The 23,519-nt window shown below is 39.0% G+C and overlaps 1 protein-coding gene across 1 annotated transcript in view; it reads left to right on the top strand.

Moving 5' to 3' along the window:
* The window catches only part of SBF2 (SET binding factor 2), a 494,333-nt gene that overhangs the window by 460,280 nt on the left and 10,534 nt on the right, over positions 1-23,519 (top strand). Inside the window, 5 exon segments of the mRNA XM_078148119.1 lie at positions 10,175-10,301; positions 18,691-18,818; positions 20,363-20,528; positions 20,531-20,595; positions 21,752-21,856. Coding sequence (XP_078004245.1) covers positions 10,175-10,301; positions 18,691-18,818; positions 20,363-20,528; positions 20,531-20,595; positions 21,752-21,856 — 591 coding nt within the window.

The raw sequence follows: 23,519 nt of genomic DNA, 5'->3' as shown, positions 1-23,519 counted from the left end.
GGACAAGGAAATAGGACAGGGAAAAAAAGCTTGGGTCTCCCCAGTTTTAATAATTGGCTTAATATGAGAGAGAAATTTCTCTCAAGATAAAATGAGTTCTATTTTAGGCATGTTGAGTTTCAGATACCAGTGGTAATCCAGTTCAAAATGTCCAATAAGAAGTTTGTTATGCATAACTAGAGCTCAGGAGCAAGACTGATACTAGATATAAAGATCTGTGAAACATTAGCATTGAGATAATTAAAGCCATGTGAGCTCATCAAGAGAGAAATTTAGTTAAAAATGCATATAAACTATGAAATGATAATGACTGAAATAATTTGAGGAACATTCTGTGTTTACGAATAGGTTGGTTTACTATAGTAAAAATGACAATACTCACCAAATTAATTTATATATTTAATGCAAGACCAATAAAAATGCCAAGTTTTCTTCATAAAACCAAATAAAATCAATATGAAAGTTATATGGAAAAACAAATGGGCAAGAATTTCAAAGGACTTATAAAAGCAGTCTAACTCCCCCAGACTTCCAATCTATCACAAAACGTTCATGAATCTCATTTCGGAGGTTCCATGGTATTCTGGGCCTTGATGCAGTTAGTAAAATGTGTCATCTGCACACTGGAGCATATGGAAGACTTCTCTGTGGACATGATGCTGAATGCTGTCCATGTGAGAGGCAAATACCTCTGACTATTCACGTTAAGTAAGGCATAAACCAGAGCTGACTGTCACCAGAGGTGTTTCCCACTACTGTTTCTGTTAAGTTAATATAATACTTCATAGTTACCAAGTGCTTTAAATACATTAATTCATTTGTGCCTGATGGCAGCCCTAAGGGGGACTCACTTTTTATTATTTAATTGTTCACACTTTTCAAATGAGGAAACTGAGACCCAGAGAGGCCAGATGACTTGCTCTAAAGCCATAACTAAGAGGTGGCAGATCTCTGCTTTTTCTACTAGATCAGGCTTATAGCTCTGTTGGTTATTATATTAATATAGAAAAAACTATTTAGAAGAGTATTTTTTTGTTAGATTGTTTGACTCTGAGATGAAAGACAGGTTGTTTTTCATGTATTGCATATTAATGGTTCACTAAGCACAGTGAAAGAAAAGACATAACTGCCTTAAGACTTTTCAGCATAGGGGCAGCTGGGTGGTGCAGTGGATAGAGCACCAGCCCTGAAGTCGGGAGGACCTGAGTTCAAATCTGGCCTCAGACCAAAACACTTGATATTTACTAGCAGTGTGACCCTAGGCAAGTCACTTAACCCCAATTGCCTAAAAAACAACCAAAAAAAAAAAGACTTTTCAGCATAATTTCAAGATTTTTTTTGAAATTTTAAATTATTTTTCAAGTCTCTTCTGACTTAACAACTCCCATAACCATAACCATAACTTCAGCTGAAGGAAGTAGTGGCAGAGTGGGTAGGCCTCCTTAAGTGGAGCATTCAAAATGGGCTTTTATTATTTGCCCACGTTCCCAAAGCATTCTGTGGCTTTCAGAGAGCAGCTTGTTTTATGTTAGAGTGGGGCCATTTTGCCCTGGAGCAGTGGAGTTCAAGGAGTGCCACTGGTAACAAATGTCCTGTCTGTTCTGATTGACTTAACTCTAAGGAGGTGTTCTATCACCTCCAGCAGGCTGGTCCAAGGAGAAGAAATGCCTTTTTGGGTTTCCTTTCCAGTGAACTTCAGGGAGAAGTCAAAGTCACAGGCGTACTCCAGTTGGCCTGTCTGCTGCCAGAAGTTAAGCCAACACACCAAAGATTGCTACCAAAATAATTTCTGAAAGAAACAATGACCCATGAAAACATCCCCCTTTACCCATTTTCTCCACCATTTAACTCTTTCAGACTCATGGACTGAAGCCTCAGAGCAATCCAGTGAGGCGTACTTGAGCTTATCCATGCGTTCAAATTACAAAGAAAACACGTGAGGTTCTGCCTCTTAAATTAGAACTGCCTCATGGCATAAAAAGCTCTTGTTGATGCCAATAGCTCCAGGTGTCAGCTGAATTACAAATGCTAAATCACTGTTTCATAATAGCAACATCTGGCAAGTTTCTCCTCCAAATGACAGTTTGGCTAAAGTGATGTCATTACAGGAAGCTTCGTTTGCTTTCAACAATGGAACTCAAGTCAAAAGGACAATCACCAAACTACCAAGAGCCAATCATTACAGTAGGTTGCTTTTCCAGTTACATGCCAGCAAAGAGGCCTACCTTAACAGGGAATCTGTTTTCTCTGACTATGTCAGAGTTTTCCTTTGGAATTCTGACAGATGCTTCCAGGACAAATTTGGAGAAAGAAAGAAAGAACTACAACACATTTTTGCCTTCTGAACTTTAATGAAACTGACTCACACCGGTGTGTCTATAGACATAGTTACCAAATGCCAGCAATCTAATTAGGGCTGTTCAAAAAAGTGAAGAGGTAATCGACTCATTTAAGATTTGAATCCTCTGGTTGGTGTCACGAAGTATCAGCAAAGCTGTAAAATGGAGTACAGGTTTGGGCTCTTCTGAGGCATTGACAGATGGGATATAGCCGGTAGAAGTGGAGCAAACACTATACCTGTGTCTCAGCTTTCAGCCATCAACATACGCAGGCACAGCTAATACAGACTGAGCTTCATAACAGAGCACCTTCCTTTATTTAGTGGAAGGAGCACAAACTGCAGCAATATCATGGCTTCCTGGTCCACAGTTGGAGTCATAGAATGTCTGAGCTTCAAGAAACTATCTAGTGCGATTCCTTGAATGTACAGAAAGGGAATCCAAGGCCCAGATCTGGGAAGAGACTTGCCCAAGGATGCATAGCTTCTAAGTATTAGAGCTGGAATTCAGACCCAGGACCTCAAATTCCAAGTCTATTGCTCTTTCTACTGGGCCACATTAATCCTCTACACTGGATTTTCATCTGGTATTAGACTCTTCTAAAATCATAAGTAGCTTGAAGTCTGTGCTTGCAATATTATGATAAATTCTCAGTGTGAGAACTCCATTTTTAATTTGATGGACTTCATTAGTTGCCCATCTTGGCCTCTCACTTTAGGAAAGTATTTAATGGTATACAGTCATAAATGATGTAAAATACATAGTTCACCAAGAGCCACTTCATATTCCTTTACTAAAGAACTGAGATATTCAATTTTCCTTGCATATTAGGAGATATCATTGAAATGCTTCAGTCTTTCAAACTCCACTTCTGACAATTTTCTTTGAAACCACATAGAGTCATCTTTTAACTTAATGTAGCCTTGTACATGTAAAGGCACATTGGATTTAGAACAAATGGAGGAAAAGTGTTTTGTTTATAATAAGAATTTCAAGGCCTCAAGTCTGATTTCCAGTGGCTGTCAGCTATTGGCTTGTTCATGCCAGTGAAGTGTATGATATCGGTGTATCCAATAACAGGAATCTATGGGAAGCCCACCAGCTAATGTGGCAGTGGCTTCTTTCCCAAAGGCAGGTAAACTTACTCTGAGTGCAATGCCTGTGGCCCTGAGTGGGAGAAGAGTAGAGACTAGCTTGATGTATTGTTGAAGGACCACACAGGACATGGAGTTCTCTGCTATCTTGGGGGTTACAGAAGCTCAGTCTCAGGTATTACAGAATTTCTGTCTTTGATACTCAGGCCTGAATGTCAGTGTGTCTCTGAGCATTTAGTATTAGTGTCTATGTCATATGGAGGCAAACTGTCAACCTGCATGTTGATTGTAGATGCTAGAATACCAACAAAGAAGGGAAAAATCTAAGAGTGATGCTAATTACAGTCATGTTATGTGAACTTCTTGCTAATTATGCTGAATTACTATGCAGCAGGAGAATTTACATATTGTTAAATATATGTCAGGTTAATTTGAATGAGTTTTATATGATTAGAACCCTAACCTCTGTTCACGTGCACTCAGTCTTCATAGTGTATTGCTCCTCAGGCATGTTCATAGTATCTGAACCTGATTTAATCTAGAGATCATTTTGTATAATACCTTTATTTAACAGAGAGAGAAAGTAAGGCTCAGAAAGGTCGAGTGCTTTGCTTAGAGCAATTTTGTGGCAGAGCTCGGACCAGAATCTGAATCTTCTAACTCTCAAATCAAGGGCTTTTTTCCATCAGTTCTACTAACAACTTAATAACAGGGAGTTATGGCCCTGTTTCTTGAGGCAAGTTTTCCTGTCCATGCAAATGAGGCATCTGGGGCAGCTAGCAAGAGCGGCAGCTCATTATCCAGGTATGCAATTGATCTGGGGCCTGTTAGGTTAAGGGCCTGACTGTCCTCTTATTGCCTCTTCTGAATTCCATGTCTTTTCTAGATAAATTAAGAGCATTTTAGCCTGATCCAGTTAACAAACAGGCTGAAAACATGTTGAAGGAGCCTTTCTTCACTATAGGAAATTAAGATTCAACTGTGTAAACTATGGCAAACAACATGCAGAAACAGCACATATGACTTTGGATTCCTATTTCCTTTTGGAGTAATTAACATACTATAAAGCGCCAAGTTCACCTTGGCTTGCAAAATACAATTGAATATATTTGATGCAAGATGCGTTTTGGAGATGATCAACTTAAAGAAAGAACAAAGTTGACTTTTGCAGATGCTTTTTGAAAATTCCAACTGCAGTGCTAATTTGAAACAGCTTTTTAATAGAGTAAAATTATGATTGGAACTTTATTCATCCAGCCAAAGACGTCCTAGCTTCCAACAAAAATATTTTTTGGCTTAGGCAGAATGAAGTTAGAGTTGTGTGTTCTCTCTCTCTCCCTCTGTCATCTTGGTCCTGGAAGGAGAATATATCATAAGTCTGCAGTCAGATGGTCCATTTGAATCCTAGAAACTAAACCCATTTTTTGCTAATGCCAGATTGCCTTCTAAATATCTTCAGATATTTAATCTGTGTGAATCCCAGAACCCTTAGCAAAATCTTCTCATTGACTATTCTAAAATTTCTCTACCTTTCTCCAGTCCCCAGTGCCATTCCTACCTCCTCAATCTTAGCAGATAACCTTGTCTTCTCTTTTACAGAAAAAAAAAAAATTAAGACCAGCTGTGATTTGTGTCACCTTCTCCCCTCTCCACCTTATATAGCTCCTCCTCCTTTATCTCTTCCTTCCTTCCCTCCTCTTTTCCAAGACTAGCCCTTTTTCCATTGCCTTTGACCCTCTGCCTTCCCATCTCCTCTAGGACTTTGTTCCTCAAATTCTCCCTTTATTCTCTTTTATCTTCAATCTGTTCTTTGTTGGCTTCTTCCTTTTAACATCCAGCCATGCCTGGGGCTCCTCATCTTAAAAAGGCCTACATTTGATCCTGCCAGACTGCCCTCAGAAAGCTCACCCTTTGTAAAGACATTTTTCCCACTGTTTTGACAAACTGCATTCTTAAAACTCTTATCCTTAGCCCAGGTTCTGTCCTCACAAGCAGCACAGAACACACCTTGTCTCCAGGAAGGTATAGCTTGTGAGGGAAAAGAACAATGAATTTGGAAGTGCAGAATTCCCGGTTCAAGTACCGTCTTGGCCACTAACGAGCTGTGTGACCTTGAACAAGTCAGTTCTCTCAGAGCCTCAGTTTCTCCCTTTGTAAAAGCAGAGCGTTGAAGTGATTTCTAATGTCCCTTCCAGCTTTAATGTTCAAGGAGTCTGATAATGCGTGATAGCCCCTTCAGGTGTCTGAAAATATTGTCATGTCTCCCCTTAAAACCTCCCACCCTGCAGGACAGTTGTGGGATGAACCAGGAGTCACTAATTAAAATTCTTTGCTAAGATGAAGGACCACCAGGCTTTACCAGTTTCCCTTCTCCTGTACCCTCTAGACCCCTGGGTACTGCCATCTAACCTACCACTGTTCCCTGAGGACCCCTAGGTCTTTACATCACCTCAGTAATGCACCCTTAGGACTCAGGGGCTTTTCTAGCTATCCTGCAAATGATCTCCTCCCAAGCTTGTTGTCTCCTTTAAGAGTATACAGCCCCTTATGATCAATGACTGTCTCACTTTTCTGTTTGTATCTACCATGCTTGCCACATTCTAAGTGCTTAATAAATGCTTTTTCATTCAATCACTCATTCCAAGATAAATATTCCTGGTTTTCTGACCCCTCACCATGGTTATCATCTTCTGTTCAATTCAATAGTTGGGTGTCAAAATATATCTAGGGAAGTAGGAAGGGAAGGCAATAAGAAAAGGCAAAGGGAGGCGGATTGGGGGAGGTGGTGGTCAGAAGCAAAACACTTTTGAGGAGGGACAGAGTGAAAGGAGAAAGAGAGAGAAGGATAAACAGGGGGGAAATAGGGTGGAGGGAAATACACAGTAATCAAAATAATGAATGTGATGGGATGAATGGGATGAACTTACCTGCAAAGCAAGCAAATAGAGTGGATTAAAAACTAGAATCTTACAATATGTTGTTTACAAGAAACATACTTGAAGTAGAGAGTAAAGGTAAGGGGAAGCAGAATCTATTATGCTTCAGTTGAAGTTTAAAAAGCAGGGGTAGCCATCATGATTTCAGACAAAGCAAAAAATAGATCTAATTAAAAGAGATAAGGAAGGGAACTACATCTTGCTAAAAGGTACCATAGATAATGAAGTAATATCGATAACTAAACTTATATGCATCAAATGGTATAACGTCCATATTTTTGAAGGAGAAGTTAAATGAGTTACAGGAGGAAATAGTAAAACTATACTAGTGGGGGACCTCAACTTTTCCCTCTCAGAACTAGATAAATCTAACCACAAAATAAACAAGAAAGAAGTTAAGAATGTGAATAGAATTTTAGAAAAGTTAGATGTAAAAGCCCTCTGGGGAAAATTGAATGACATAGAAGGGAATAAACCTTTTCCTCAGCAGTACATGGCACCTACCCAAAAACTGACCATATATTAGGACAAAACAGTTAATGATGTCGTTGAAGAGGATGACCAACCTTGAATTCCTGGTATAAATCCCATCTGGTCATAGCATATGATTGATATATTTCTGTAATCTCCTTGCTAGTATTTTATTGAAAATTGTTGCATTGATATTCATCAGGGAGATTGGTTTATAGTTTTCTTTCTCTGTTTTCACTATTTTATTGATGTAAGCATTTGGAAATATAAATTTTTTCCCATGAATTTTACTATGTTGTCTCATTGTTATCATTCTCTTTAATGAAATTATTGCTTCTATAATTTGTCCTTTGACCCACTCATTCTTTAAGATTAGATTATTTAGTTTCCAATTAATTTTTAATTTATGTTTCCACAACCCTTTATTGAATATAATTTTTATTGCATTATGATCTGAAAATGATGCATTTACTATTTCTGCTTTTCAGCATTTGGTTGTGAGATTTTAATGCTCTAATCCATGGTCAATTTTTGTGTAGTTATGTTTAGTGTTGATATTACTTCATTGTCTATTGTACCTTTTAGCAAAATATAGTTTCCCTGCTTATCTCTTTTAATTAGATTTATTTTTGCTTTTGCTTTGTCTGAAATCATGATTGCTGCCACTGCCTCACTCAGCCTGCCTCCTCTCAGCACACCATCACCTCATCTCTTATCTCCTTCCTCTTGTACTTCCCTGTAGGGTAAGATAGATTTCTGTACCCACTAAGTGTGGATGTTATTCCCTCTGTAAGCCAGTTCTCATGAGAGTAAGGTTCCAGTATTGCCTACCACGCCCACCTCTATATTACCCTTCACTGTAAAAGCTCTTTCATACCTCTTTTATGTGAAATAATTTACCCCATTCTACCTCTTCATTCCCTGTTCTCCCAGTATATCCCTCTTTCTCACCTCTTTATTTTTTTGGATATCATTCTGTCATAGTCAACTCATACCTGTGCCATCTATGTGTAGTCCTTCTAACTGCCCTGATAACTATTAATAAAGTTCTTAGGAGTTACAAGTATCATCTTCTTGTGTAGGAATGTGATCAGTTTAACCATATCAAGTCTCTTATTATTTCTCTTTTATGTTTGCCTCTTTATGTTTCTCTTGAGCCTTGTATTTGAAAGTTAAATTTCCTATTCAGCTGTGGTCCATTTTTTTCCCCTGAAGGATTATACTCAGTTTTGCTGGGTAGATGATTCTTGGTTGTAATCTTAGCTCTTTTGTCCTCTGGAATATCATATTCCAAGCCCTCTGCTCCTTTAACATAGAAGCTGCCACATTTTGTGTGATCCTGATTATGACTCCATAATATTAAAATTGTTCTTTTATGGATGCTTGCAATATTCTCTCCTTGACCTGGGAGCTCTAGAATTTGGCTATAATATTCCTGGGAGTTTTCCTCTGGGGATCTCTTTCAAGAGGTGATCAGTAGATTCTTTCAATTTCTATTTTACCTTGTAGTTATAGGATATCAGGACAGTTTTCCTTAATTTCTTGAAAGATGATGTCTAGGCTCTTTTTTTTTCAGTCATGGCTTTCAGGTGGTCCAGTAATTCTTAATTATCTCTCCTTTATCTGTTTTCCAGGTCAGTTGTTCTTCTGATGAGATAGTTTACATTTTCTTCTGTTTTTTCATTCTTTGCATTTTGTTTTATTTTTTCTTGATGTTTCATGGAGTCATTTGTTTCCACTTGCCCAATTCTAATGTTTAAAGAATTATTTTCTTCAATGAGCTTTTGTACCTTTTTTTCCATTTGGCCAATTCTACTTTCTGAGGAGTGCTTTTCTTCAGTGAATTTTTGTACGTTTTTTTCCATTTGGCCAATCCTGCTTTTTAAGGAGTTCTCTTTAGTGGATTTTTGCATCTCTTTTGCTATTTGGCCTATTCTGTTTTTTAAGGTATTATTTTCTTCAGTATTTTTTTGAGTCTAAATATCAAGCTATTGACTCCTTTTTCATTATTTTCTTGCATCACTCTCATTTCTTTTCCCGGTTTTTCCTCTGCCTCTTTTATTTGATTTTTTTAGCCCTTTTTGAGCTCTTCTTTGAGCTTCTTTTGAGCTTTTTCTTTGAGGTTTTGCTTTGATTCAACTGTCTTCTATTGAGTTTGTGTTTTGATTTTCCCTATCACCATAGTAACATAGGTCAGGTTTTTTTCCTGTTATTTGCTCATTTTTCCAGCTTATTTTTTTAACTTTTAAGTATATGTTAAAGTTGGATTCTGCTCCCAGGGTTGAGGGAACATTGTTCCAAGCTTCAGGTTTTTCATGCCACTGTTTTCAGAGCTAGCTCTGGGGGTCTGTGAGCTCTCAGTTCTTTCAGGATGATGTGATCTAAGGAGAGGTGTAGTCACTGCTCTCCTGGCCTGTGCTTGACCTGGAACTGCAACCCAGAAGTGTGTATGGGCAGTGCAACAGAGTCCTGTTTCCAGGGCATGTCCTGCAGTAGTCTGCACTCCACTCTCATCCTAGTGACACAAACCTTTCCTATTGACCTTACAAGTTGTCTTGTGGTGGAAGATTGTTTCACCCCATCCTTTTGTTGATTCTGTCACTCCAGAATTTGTTTTGAGACATTATTTTAACATTGTTCAGAGGGTAATTTGAGAGAGCTCCAGTGACCTGCCTTTACTCCACAATCTTGGCTCTGCCTCCTTCCATTTATTTTAAAATTCCTCTCAAATCCTTCTACCTTCCATGAATACCCTACCTGTCCCACAGAGTTGTGAGGATCAACAGTAACAATATCATTGGAAAACAGTTCTATTCCATCCATAAAGCCTTATAGAAATTTCAGGTTCCATTATCAGCAGAAACCGCCTTGATTTCCCCCATACTAAACTCATACTACCAGAACTATAGGGGATCTTAGAAATTTTCAATCCTACCCCATCATTTTTCATTATTCATTCAGAGGAGGAAATTAAATCCTCACACCACTTGTTATCTGGGCACATCCACAGGTATGTGCCAGTCATATGATACCTGTCACATTCTACCTCATATTCTAGTTATTTGTTTATGTATTTTGTTTCCTGTATTAGCTCCTGAAGGACAAACCTATTACAATGCTTTGTGTATAGGAGATGATCAGAAAATATTTACTTAAAAATTAAATGAATTTAGATAAATAAGTCCTTTTGGGGACATACTTGTGTGGAAGAGGTATGAACATACCCGAGACCATGATGTCTCAGGTTCTCCTTTGAGATCTTCCATAAAGATCTCAAAGCTAGGTGACAACTTTGTTTTATCACATGGATCACTCTTGTCTTTGTTTGTTCTAGGTTCACAACCAGTATCCAACAGAATTTGAATTCAATCAGTATTACTTAAAATTCCTGGCTTTCCATTATGTCTCCAATCGTTTTAAAACCTTTCTTCTGAACTCAGACCACGAGCGATTAGAGCATGGTATGTATCTGCATATAGTCCTTGCACCTCTGTCCATAGGTTTGTGTGTTTTTCTTGTGGTGAGACCAGGGGAGTTTTGTAGTGGGGCAGTTTGCCTTAAATTAGCCATATAAGACCTGGATTTTGAGCTCCACATAGTTCTTCTTCAAGGCAAATATTTTGTTCTTGAGAATGGGATAAAACTATCTCAAGCTAACAAATACAAAAGTAGGATTACTTTGCATTTCATTACATCAACTAATTTCATGTAACTGTTCATCACTGTACTTCAAGCAAGCCCATCTGTGATAAGAACATCCCTATGGTTTTTTACCTTGGAGAGGGAGGAGAAGAAACTGTCACAGGATGATTTTTTAATTTTATATTTAAGAAAAGGTTTCTGTAATTCACATTCTAATTCTTTGAAATTGTACTTAATGGGCTTCTTGTGGCTGCTGTTATTCTGAATCTAATTATTCTGAAAAATGTATTTTCTGTATATTAACATATGTCCAAAGATTCGTACTTGGGCGGCTTTTGTAGGAGGAAACAAAAAACCATTTATTGATAGTGTTGATTTGACTTAAGCTTAAGTTTAAGCAAAGATCTCCTTCACGGCCTGTTGGCTTCCTTAAAGACTCAGCTGAAATCCGCCCTGCTATGAGGAACCTTTCCTGCTCCCCCTCAATGCTAGTAGTACTTTCCCTCTGAGATTGCCTTTGACCTATGGTCTTATCCAGCACGAATTACAGCCCTCTTTCTGCCTTTAGAAATCATTTCATGAATAACTATGACCAAAAATAGTCACTCCTGCCTAGTGGCCAGAATTCTGGTGGTGAGCGTCTCTTCACTTCAAATGACAGCAAACAGTCTATTCCTGGGGCTCTCAATGGAGCCTTCGAGGTCACCTCCATGTCGCAAGTCACAACAGGAGAAGACGTTAGTAGAAGAACAAACAGTGTAAATTTAGATTACTTGTTTAATGTGCTGATGAGTGCCATCTTTTTTAAAATAATATTTTTTTTCCCAATTACATGTAAAGACAATTTCTAACACTCATTTTTTAAAATTTTGAGTTCTAAATTCTCTCCCTCCCTCCTCCCCTCCCTGAGACTATAAGCAATTTGCTATTGCTTATACATGTGCAGTCATGCAAAACATATTTCCATTTTAGTCATGTTGTGAAAGAAGACATAGACCCAGAAAAAAAAGACTCTATTTAACCAGAAATTGAGTGGTCCGTTACAAAGTTCCCACCCACATGTCCACCTTAAATTTTCACATCATGAACATAATCACAACATCATCATTTAGCATTCCCAAGTATAGCTATTGTAATGTCTGAGTAAAGCTGGTTACAGCACATGAGCTCCTCGTCTTTCCAAGAGAGATCTGAGTGGTTGTTTAAACTAGCTAAACTGGCCACTTGTTTTGGCAGCCTCCCCACTTGTCTTCCCTTCACAGCCCCTGCCCCACTTAGACCCTGTCAAGACTGCTAGTGAAGAAAAGCAAAATGGCTTGTTTACACAGTGTGGATAGGATAGGAGTCAGCTACTCCAGTCCTTGTGGTGAGGAGGCCTACCAGGCTGTATGTTCTGCCCTGCAGCTGTATCCTAAGATCTTCTGGGTCTTACCATCTGCCCTTTTCCTGCAGCCACCAGACCCCTAGGCACTTTAATTTGACCTCTTCATGCACCCTAAGGATTCCTGGGCCTTATCATCCTCCCTGCTACAGAACCCTTAGGACTTGTGGGCCTTTCTGGCACCTTTGATGCATTGCCTCTCTCAATTAGAATGGGAACACTTGAGCAGAGACTGTTTCTGTTTCTCCGTTTATCTCTCCAGAGCTTAGCATAGAGCTTGACATAGAGCTAGTGCTTAATGTTTTTTTCATTCGTTCATTTACTCTGTCATCATGAAACTATGGCACAGTACATTTCTTCGTTCACATTAAGTATTACTGTGACTGGTGAAGCCATTTGTGAAAACTTAGCACCATTTAAGAACCATGAAAAAATTTGTCATTTAAGAACATTCTGTTGTTTTTTTCTCTTAGGGTCATAGAGCCATAGGATGTCATACCTGGAAGGAACCTTTAGAGAGTGCTTAGTGTAAGCTGGGGAAATGGTCTCAGAGAACGGAGCTAACTTGCCCAAGTAAATCTAAGAGCTAGTGACACATGTGAGACTAGAACCGTATTTCTTATTTTAAATGTTTCTCTTTTTTCCATCTGTGTTACTTCCCATTATCTCACCCTGAACCCCAACAAAGGAGTCCTCCTCTGTAAGAAATAAAACAATAGTCAAGCAATATAAGTTATTGCATTGGCCATGTCTGAAAATGTATGCCTCATTTCACACCCCTAGTCCACCACCTCTCTGTCAAGAGGCAGGAGATATGCTTAATCATCAGCCTTCTGAAATCTTGATCCATCATAGAGTCAGGGTTCTGAAGTCTTTACATTTTTCCTTTACATATTGAGGTCATCATGTACATTGTTCTCATAGTTCTACTTATTTCACTCTTCTTAGAATTTCTTAACCTCCAGTGCATTACTCTTTCCACTGTACCATTACCTCCCTCAGTCCTGTTCCTAATGAGTTAAAAGGATAACCATATTTTAGGAATACCTGTAGTGAATCACTAACAATACATCATTTGAGGAATAACTTTGGCTCTCTGTGCTTGACCATTGTCAAGAATACAAGAGTCAGAATATGGAAATATGTTTTGCATGATTACACATATATAACCTATATCAAATTGCTTACCATCTTAGGGAGGAGAGAGAGGAAAGAGGGAGGGAGAACATTTTGGAATTCAAAATCTTATTTAAAAAATCAGTGTTGAAAATTGTCTTCATGCGTAATTAGAAAAAATAAAATACTATTTAAAAAAAGAATGTAACAGTCAGGGACCCCATCCACATAATTATATAATAGAATATTAAAGACTTGATCATACACTAACAGATGCCAGATGTGTGCCTTGGAAGATTTAACCCTACATGCCCAAACACTTTAAGTATTATTAAAGGTGTTGATAATGTAAAAGGGTGTGTGATCTAGCTGTGATTTGTTTTTCAAGTTTCCCAACTGGCCTTTTTTCATCTCACTCACCAACAACTACCAGCAAACATCATGTCCTGAAGGGGAGGAGCTCATGTTAGGGTATGAGAGGCAGGATATTGTGTTGTCAAATACAGCTCCAATCCTTTCCTCCAAAAGGTGACTGCAGCCAGTTTGGACTGATACTCTCCCACATGTAGTATGACATAGTGGGCAGGAACATTCCCTGTTTCTTTAACTGCATTAAGGCTAAATGGATGAACAAGTTCATTCGTCGTGGCTAAATGAAGTCCTGTCAATCATTGTGTATTTGGTGTAGCTTTCAGGTAATTGAGCGGAGCAGGAATTTTAAAACAAGCTTCAGCCACTCCTTTCTGATAAATGAATAAATAGTTGGTTGACATGAGTCATTTGAGCCATAGCATAGCAAGAAGTCACTCCTAGATGAGGCACCACTCTTAATTATCAAGGAACCAACATATCCGAAGAGACTCCTGGCTTTTGGTCCCATGTCTTCAGTCCAGTCTACCCCAGCCTGCCCAATCTACTTAGAGAATTATTCTAGGTAAAATGCAATAAGGGGTTGCAGCCCATTTTAATTCATTAAGAAATACAAAAGAGCTGCATGGAGCATGCTGAATTGATCTTACAAATATGTCTTTGATTATCACCTTTTTTTAAGTTTAGTGCTTCAGGATTGAAACCACACCTATTTTCTATCATATGAAATCACCGTGATCATTATTTAAGGCGTATATAAATGGTTAAACAATTAAGAAAACTCCTTAAAATGGTTTCATGTCTGACAAGTACAGACTGGGGAAAAAATTCTAATTATGTAGTGGGGTGCAGCACATGATTGCACATTATTCTGATTTTCAACAAAGGAAAAGAGTAGGGTTTGCATATTATAGGCCAATGAGCTGACTTCAATTCCTGGCAAACATCAAGGATGTAGTATTGGAGGAGTGGTGAACATCTAGAAAAGGGGACAGGGGTCAGAGAGATGACATGGCTCTCTAAATCACAGATCATGCCAGGCTAACCTTGTTTCCTTTTTTTTTTTTTTACAGGGGTACTAGACTGAAAGATCAGGGAACCACTTCAGATATAGTTTTAGTTTGCCTAGATTTTAGCAAAGCACCTGACAAAGGTTCTCATGCTAATGAACAAGATGGAATAAAGTAGACTAGACAATAGTACCATTTAGTAGATGTGGAATGGCTAGACTCAAAGAGCAGTCATTAAGGATCTGATTATCTGCTTGGAAAGAGGTCTCTCATGAAGTACTTCTGGAGTCTAGGGAAGCTGTGCATGCCTGAATTTCCCACTTGTTTGTAGTGTTCCCAGCTAAAATCTTGAGTGTACTGGCCAAGAATACTGTGCCATGATAGTCACTCATTGTCTCCTCTTTATACACTCTGGTTTAGTGACACTGGCCTTCTTACTGTTCTTTGAACAGAAGACTCAATGTCTCAAGCTCTGGGTACCTTCTCCAGGTCCTTCACACCTGGAATTCTCTCCCTTATTTCTTCTTCTTGGCTTCCTTCAAGTCTCAGTTAAAGTCCCACTTTCCACAAGAAGCCTCTCCTAGTCCTCCTTGATCCCTTTGAGACTACCTCAGTTTATCCCTTCTCATATCATCTCCCCACTGGACTGCAAGCATAGTTTCCCTTCAATAAGGGCAACCATTTTTGTTGTATCCTTTATGAGTTCAAAGTCTGACATATTTTGAAGTTAGTTCCTCACATGTAATGAACAAGCTTTATTGATTTTGCTAGGACTATATTTATCATACTATGTGTGTGAAGTAAAATTTATATTAAATTTATAAGTTTTCTTTTTTCTTCAATTCATATCAAATCAACAAGCATTTATTAAGCTCTTGCTATGGTGCCAGGCACAGTGCTAAGCACTAGGAATACAAAGGCAATAACAGGGGTCCCAGGCTTCAAGGGAATTACATTATAATGTACTTTATAAATACTTTGTACCTAGCAATTTTCATACTATAGTGACAGGGAAACTCAAGACACAAACACAGAAGAAGACAATGACTTGGAAACATCTGAAAGAAGAGCCTCAAGAAAAATGCAGAATGGACACAGGCCCAACAAAAATTCTTAGTAGACTTAAAGATATGAGTTTTTTTTAATAAAAGCAGAAAATGATTTTAAAAAAACAAGATCAGTAGAGGGAAAAAAATGGGAAAAGAAATGAGAGCTTTGCCAAAAAAAAAAGTATGAAAAGAGAATTAGAAGCTTTGTAAAATAGATTCAGAATATAACTTTAAAAAAAACCTCCTTAAAAATTAGAATTGGACAAATGGAAGCTAATTACCCCATGAGACATCAAGAAATAATAAAGTCAAAAGTCTGAAGAAGAAAAAAAAGAAGAAAAATGTGAAATCACAACAAAAATAGCATGATTATTTCAATAGATTAAGAAAAGGCTTTTGAGAAGATACAATAATTAGTCCTATTGAAAACACTAGAAATCACAGGAATAAACAGAACGTTCATTAAAATGATAAATAGTCTCTATCTAAAACAAAGAACAAGCATTATTTGTAACAGAGTAAAACTAGAACCCTTTCCAGTAAGATCAGGGGCAAAGCAAGGATGTCCATTACCACTATTACTATTCACTATTGTACCAGAAATGCTAGAAAAGAAAAATTGAAGGAATAAGCATTGAAAAGAAGGAACAAAACTATCACTTTCTGATGGTTTACCTAGACAACACAAAAGAGTCAACTAAAAAAAATTAGTTTAAACAATAACTTCATCAAAATTGCATCAAAAATCATCAGCATTTCTGTATATTACAAAGAAAATCAAGCAGGAAGAGGTAAAATGAGAAATTCCAATTAAAATAACTACAAACAATATAAAATACTAGGGAGTCTACCTGCCAAGACACACATAAGAACTATATGAACACAATTAGAAAACACTCATCACACAAATAAAGATAGATCTAAATAATTGGATGAATATTAATTGCTCATGAATATGTTGAGCCAATATAATTTAAAAAGACAATACTACTTAAATTTACTTATTCAATGCCATACTGATTAAACTACCAAAGAATTATTTTATACAGCTAAAAAAAAAAAGAAGAACATTCATCTGGAGGAACAAAAAGTCAAGAATATCAAGGGAATCAATGCTGAAAATGGGAAGGAAGGGAGCATAACTTTTCCAGATCTCAAGCCGTACTACAAAGCTATAATCATCAAAAGAATTTGGTACTAGCTAAGAAATAGAGGAGTTGATCAGTAGAACAGATTAGATACACAGTATACAAAAGCAAATGAACGCAGTAACCTCGTCTTTGATAAACCAAAGATTTCAGCTGTTGGGGCAAGAACTCACCCTTTGACAAAAACTTAGGAAACCTAGAAAGTAGTCTGGCAGAAAAATAGGCACAATCTAACATCTCTCCTCAATACAAAGATAAGCTCAAAATAGGCTTATAATTTAGACATAAAGGGTACTATCATAAGCAAATTAGTGGAGCAGAGAAGAAATTACCTGTCAGATCTATGGATATGGGAAGATTTTGTGATCCAACAAGAGAGGTTTGTAGGAGGTAACATGGATAATTTTGATTACACAAAATTAAAAAGTTTTCGCACAAACCAAACTAATGCAGCCAAAATTAGAAGAATAGCAGGAAACGGGGGAGGGGGGAAATCTTTGCAGTAAGTTTCTCTGATAAAAGTCTCATTTCTGAGATATATAGAGAACACAGTCAAATTTACAAGAATAAGAGCCATTCCCCAATGTTGAAAGAATTGGAGATGTTAACCTAGAGGAGAAAAGATTTAAAGACATGGTAATTATCTTCAAATATTGCAGGAACTGAATTATATTCCTTCTGCATGATCCCAAAGGGAAGAATTAGAAACACTAGGTAAAAGGTACAAGGAATTAGAACTTATCTCAAAATAGAATGGACTATTTTAGGAAGGTAGGAATATCCCACTCCAAACAAGGATTAGATGGCCACTTATCAGAAGCATTATAGAGGGAATTCTTGTTCGGGGTGGATTGGACCATGAACCTCTCAGGAGCCTTCCGGCTCTCAGACTTTTGAGTTTCTGTGAATGAGTGAATGAAAAAGCATTTATTTAGAGCATTTTGTGGGCCAAGCACAGTGCTAAGTGCTAGAGATACAAATGCAATAGCAATTGTAGTTCCTGCCCTCAAGAAGTTTATGTTCTAATGGGAAAGATAACACACGTGGGGCGGGAGCGGAGATGGTGACCAGTGGGACTTTGGTCTGGAAAGTTAAAGGGATGATGAGTAAGACCATAGTTGAGTAAACTGACATACCTCACCTAGGATCAGACAGAGTTGATTTGGTCATGGTTCCAGAAGGGGGTTTAGGTGTGTGATAGGTATATGCACATGTGGATATAGGACAAGGTGATTGGAGAGACAGCTTGGAAGCTGGCCAGAGAGTGAGGAGTGAGGTGAGGCATGCTGGGGCTTTGAGTGGTCCTGGGGAAGCAGTCACCAGTCAGAACAGTGGGGCCCAGGGCTGAAGTTCAGCCAAGCTGTGGTCCAGAGCCAATGTATTGTAGATTGAGAACTGGAAGGGTCCTTAGAGGTCGTTGAGTTTGACTACCCCATTTAAAAAGAAATTCACTTAATCTGTTTTCTCTCCCTCCCCCACTACCACCATTGGAAGATAAAAGAAAAACAAAGCCCATGTGATAAATATACACAGTCAAGCAAAACAAATTCCCAGATCATCTGTGTTCAAAGAATATCTATCTCAGTCTGTGCCCTAAGTCCATCACCTCTTTGTCGAGAAGTAGGTACCATGTTTCATCATCGGTCCTCTGCAATCATAATTGGGCATTTTGTTGATTAACATTCTTAAGACTTTGAGAGTTGTTTGTCTTTGTGGTCAATCCTCTTCATTTTACAGATATGAAAACTGAGGCCAGAGGAGTTAAATGACTTACCCAGGTCACATAGGTAGTAAGTGAGAGGCTGATCAAATCCTCCTTCAACAAATTCAGTGTTCTTTCCATCACATTCCATATTTTTTCTTATTCTCATTGATCTGTGAAAGCTGTCGTTTTCATTTCTATAAAATTCCCATGGTTTTAAGACCTGTGAGCATTTGCTGTGGTTTCTTTAAGTTAATTTTGTCAGCACTTAGCATAATGGCTGGCTCATAGTAGGCACTTAATAAATGTTTATTGATTGATTCCCTATTCCATTTAAAATATCCCTCCCTTTTCTGTTTAAATTTTTTTCTTACCTCACATTTTTGTCCTAGACTTCATTTTATCTAACTTTTATTTTTGTGTTGTTTTTAAGGAACACTATTTGAAGATAAAGGAGACAAGCATGCCAAAAAGGGAATTTGCATTTGGGAATGTATTGAGAGGATGCACAAGAGGAGTCCCATTTTTTTTAATTACTTATATGCACCAGTGGAAACAGAGGTACTCAGAAAAATCATTGTTGTTTGATTTTTTTTAACATTGCCCTGGAGTTAACGTTTTACTGAGTTTAATTAAAGTAGCATAAACTGATTATAATCTGTTTAGACTTTCAGAAAAGTTATATACCAAAGATACCTTGGGACCATTTGGGGTAGGGGATAAGGAGATTGTTTTGTCAGGGAAAGAACTTTCCTGATTTAGAAACAGGAGACAAAAAGTAGTTCCTCAAACAATAATGCCGGATCTGGTCTTATTGGGCTTTTTAATAAGTCATCTGAAAAAAAGACATGCTAAATGAAATCCTCCAAGTCTGTGAAATGTGAGAAGTAGGATAGATAAGCTTGGGGCAGATCTTAAGAAGATACATGGGGGAGATAAAAAGAGGCAGCTGAGCTTCAGTGTTTCTCAATGCAAAATAAAGGAGTAAGGGGAAAGTAAACCAAACTCCTCTACTGCAAGACAATATCTGAACTCTCCAAAGGGACCTAGGAGTCCTAAATGTCACGGACAAGGCTGAGGTATTACAACATAGGCCAGCCAGGTGTTGGACTTTCATCAAGCAGAGTAATCCTACACTGGTGCAGAATCGTGGCACGTCTGTCTCTGGAGTTATAAGGGTAGGCCTGGTAGCCTCTCCTCAAGAGAGAACATGAAACTAGAGATAGTTTGGAGAAAGACAGCTCCCTGATCAAGGGGCTGGAAGGGGATGGGGGGAAGGGACAGTCCTGTATGAAGTCAGACTAAAAAGATGATGAAGACACGTTGTTAAAAGGAGGAATTCTAGGAGGATTATGATTGAAGTCTGCAAAATGGTGAACATCCAGGATGAGTAGGATTTGGGCTGGCTCACTTGGTCCCAGAATACTGTCACTGGAAGAGTATGAAGCTTGAAAAGGGCAAGGTTAGGGTGTATAAAAGGAAGAAAAGGAAGTTTGCATGGCTGGAAGTAAACTGGTCAAATTCATTAGCCTTAGTCTAAATCAATTCTGAAGAGATTTCAGTGAAGTCATATAATAGCAGGGCTGTAATGGCTTATTAAGGGAAGCAAAGATGTTTGGAGCATATCCCTAGAACATGAGGCTGTCATTGAAGACGGTAGCCATATGCTTCTGCAGCACATGTCCCTCGTGCCTCTTGCAAAGATAGAAGAAGTCAGGGTCGAAAAGAATAACTCAAAGTGACAGTCCTCATGCTTAGGAATGATTTGTAAGGGAAAAACTAGATAAAGGTATCACTCTTTACCTTCACAAAGAGTTCTTTTGGCTCAACTCATGGGCAGTTCTAGATGTATGCTTTTAAATAAATTGCTTAGGAAAGTCAGGTCACCAGGATTGGTATTGAGAGTATTTCTGCCAAGGTGATGGTCAAAATATTCCATGTTAATTCCTGACACTTTCAAAAGAACGGTAACTTTACTACTTAAAGCAAACTGCCTCACTTCTTGGAGCCCAGCACGTAGGTATGGAGAGGGAAGATTCCCAATGTGTTGAAAAACGTTCAACCTTCAGGGTAATGGTGTGAATTGCAATGTTCCATTTAAACAGGTACTAAAGCCCAGTATAAATGTATCCAGCCTCAAGAAATGGGATTATTACATGGAAGAAACACTGTCCACGGGGCCTTCTTATGACTGGACAATACTAACTACAAAATCCACACCTTATGAAGACACAGACCAGGCAGATGGAAGCAGGTCACAGAGCCAGAGGAGATAGTGTGGCCATGCTATGATGATGTCAGTAAGGTGCAGCCGGATGCAATCACTAGCCTCTTCTGCGTAAGTCAGCACACTCAGAAAGTACCATTTCTTAAGTTGCCTTAAGACACAAGTGCCTGTTTCCTCCTCCAGATAGAAAGCTAGGAACTGCACTCAGTTAGAGCCTTGGGCTTAGGAGATTTTTTTCTGTGACCTTAGGAAGTCAGTGCAATTGACCTTGGATCTGGGTTTCTGTTGTTTTCATAAACAGATGTACACACTGCTCTTGTTACTCAATGACAGTACTGTAGGAAAGCCTCAAAGTATGCACAAGAAAACCAGTTTTGCTTAGAAACATTGTCATGGGAAAAAGTGGAACTGGCAAAGTTTGGTATCCTGATGTCACTGCTGTAGTTGAAATGAGCAAAATGGCTACATAGTTGGAACCCAGAAAGGCCAATTTTGTGGCATAATTATGAAATGTGTAAGGGTAATTGTTAATATCCCGAACAAGAACCCACCTTCCTTTGTAAGGAGAAAGGGTTGCAATATCCATGATAGCCAACTGCCTTGCACTGCAAGAATATTCCCAGATAAACTCAATCCCTACCAAGAAACATTTGGAAATAGAGTAAACTCCAGTTATATGACTGCCTGCCTCTCTGGGTGCTGTATCTGTTAACCCTATGCTGGGAGATTTCTAAGTTTGAAATCCAGACCAGTAAGACCAGCTTGCATGGGCAGGGCCAGATATCATCACCTCATACCTATGTAGGCATCTCTCAGTCTATCTTTCCCACTCTAGGTTTATTTCCTATAGGATTTGTTTTGCTGACTGTACCAGAGATACACCAAGACAGTCAGGTCCCAAGGCTCCACAGTGGTTTGGGAGGAGCATTTTCATCTTTTATTATCTAAGCCCTTTCATTCACTAAAAGGCTTTGTTTTGAATTCTTAAAACATCACTTTACACATATAAGCATCGCATAAGGAAGTCCCACCACCTGGACCATAGGGACCCTGGCTTTGGGGGCCAAGCAAAGACCCTGTTTCATTTCTCTCCCTGGTTGCTATTTATAAATAATAAGATATTGGGTTCTAATGCCAGAGCCCCAAGCCTCATCTGGGCTTTTTAGTGTCCACTCTCTGCCGTCCTTCACAGATTTAGATGTGATACAGCTAATGAATCAGTTAACCTGAAGTTGACTTCCCCCAAACCTCTTTTCTTTGACTGCAGGAAATTGAACGGTTAGAACACAAGTTGAACCAAACCCCAGAAAGGTGGCAGCAACTATGGGAAAAAGTGAGCGTGACTCTTAAGGAAGATACAAGACAAGACCAGGTAAGTGGGTTCACGGTAGTACTTTCATGTATCTACCATCTTCTGGACCATCATTTTTCAGGTCTCTACATGTGAGGCTTTTGATGCGAGGCAGCCTGAGCTCTGGAGTCCATCACAGAAATATTCTGAATAGTCATAACCTGGCTTCTGCACAGAGAGGACCCAAGAGACACAACTGCATGAGTGTCTCACATTGCCAGGTGTCCTTATGCAAGCAGATCATGTGTGTTTCACTGATCCATTCCTGTTGTCAATAGTCATGTATCATATGCCTATTATGTGTAAGGCAGTATGCTAAAAGTAGGGCAGCTGGGTGGCACAGTAGATAGAGCAGTGGCCCTGGGTTCAAATCCAGCCTCCCACACTTACTAGCTGTGTGACTCTAGGCAAGTCACTTAACCCCAATTGCCTCCACACACACAAAATAAAATAAAAAATAAAAGTAATAGGGGAGATACAGGTGTAACTACAAGAGATATGGGCATTGCCCTCCAGGAATTTACATTGTAGCAGAGGATGTCTAAACTAGATATGCATGTGTGCATGTGCTAACAGATGATGAGTCCATATTAAGAGTCCATATGAGATGAGAGAAGAAGCACTCCCTTCCAGCTGCAGGGGACCAGGGAAGGCCTTGCCTCACGAAGGAGCCAGCATTTCTGCTGAGCCTTGAAAGATGGGTGGATTTCCCATCACCTCTCTACAGTCTGGCTTCTGTCCTCATCAACTGAAATTGCTCTCTGTAGAGTTACTAATGATCCCTTCTTTGACACATTAATGGCCTTTTATCAGTCTTCCTTCTTCTTGAACTCTCTATAGCCTTTGACACCTCCAGTCACCCTCTTGTCCTTGATATTCTCTTCTCTGTAGGCCTTCAGGACACTGCTCTCTCCTGGTTCTCCTCCCACATGTTTGACCATTTCTCAGCCTCCTCACTAGATCTTCATCCAGGTCGTGCCCCTTAAATGCAGCTGTCCCCAAGGTTTGGACCTAGGCCTTCTCTTCTCCCTCTATACTGTTTCACTTGGTGATCTCATCAGTTCCCATGGACTCAACTATTATCTCTGTGCAGATGATTCTCAGATTTATTTGTCCAGCCTTAACCTCTCTACTGACCTTCAGTCTGAAATCTCCAACTGCCTGTTAGCTATCTCCTGTTGGTTGTCCCAGAGACATCTTAAATTCACCATGTCCAGAACTAAACCCATTATCTTTCTCTCCAAAACCTGATCTCTTCCTAACTTTCCTATTACTGTGAAGGGTCCCAAAATCCTCCCATGCACCCAGATCCCCAACCTAGGTGTCATCCTCAACTCCTCATTTACAGCCCCCATAATCAGTCAGTTGCCAAGTCCCATCATTTCTACCTTCCTAACATCACTCACATACACTCCCTTTTCTCTTCTGACACTGCCACCACCTGGTCCAGGTCCTCATCATCTCAAGTCTGGGCTATTGCAGTAGCCTACTGGATGATCACACTGCTTCAAATCCATCCTATGCCCTACCCCAGTCAATCCTCCACTCTCCTGTCAAATTGATCTTCCTAAAGTACAAGGCTAACCTTGTCACCCACCACCATTCAGTCTATACCAGTGATTCCCTTCTCCCTTTAAGATCAAAGATAAAATGCTTTGTTTACCTGATAAGTCCCTCTATAACC

The sequence above is a fragment of the Phascolarctos cinereus genome, unplaced genomic scaffold (genome assembly GCF_003287225.1).
Source record: "Phascolarctos cinereus isolate Bilbo 61053 unplaced genomic scaffold, phaCin_HiC Scaffold_9;HRSCAF=440, whole genome shotgun sequence".
NCBI lineage: Eukaryota > Metazoa > Chordata > Mammalia > Diprotodontia > Phascolarctidae > Phascolarctos > Phascolarctos cinereus.
This window is presented reverse-complemented; position numbering and strand designations above follow the sequence as displayed.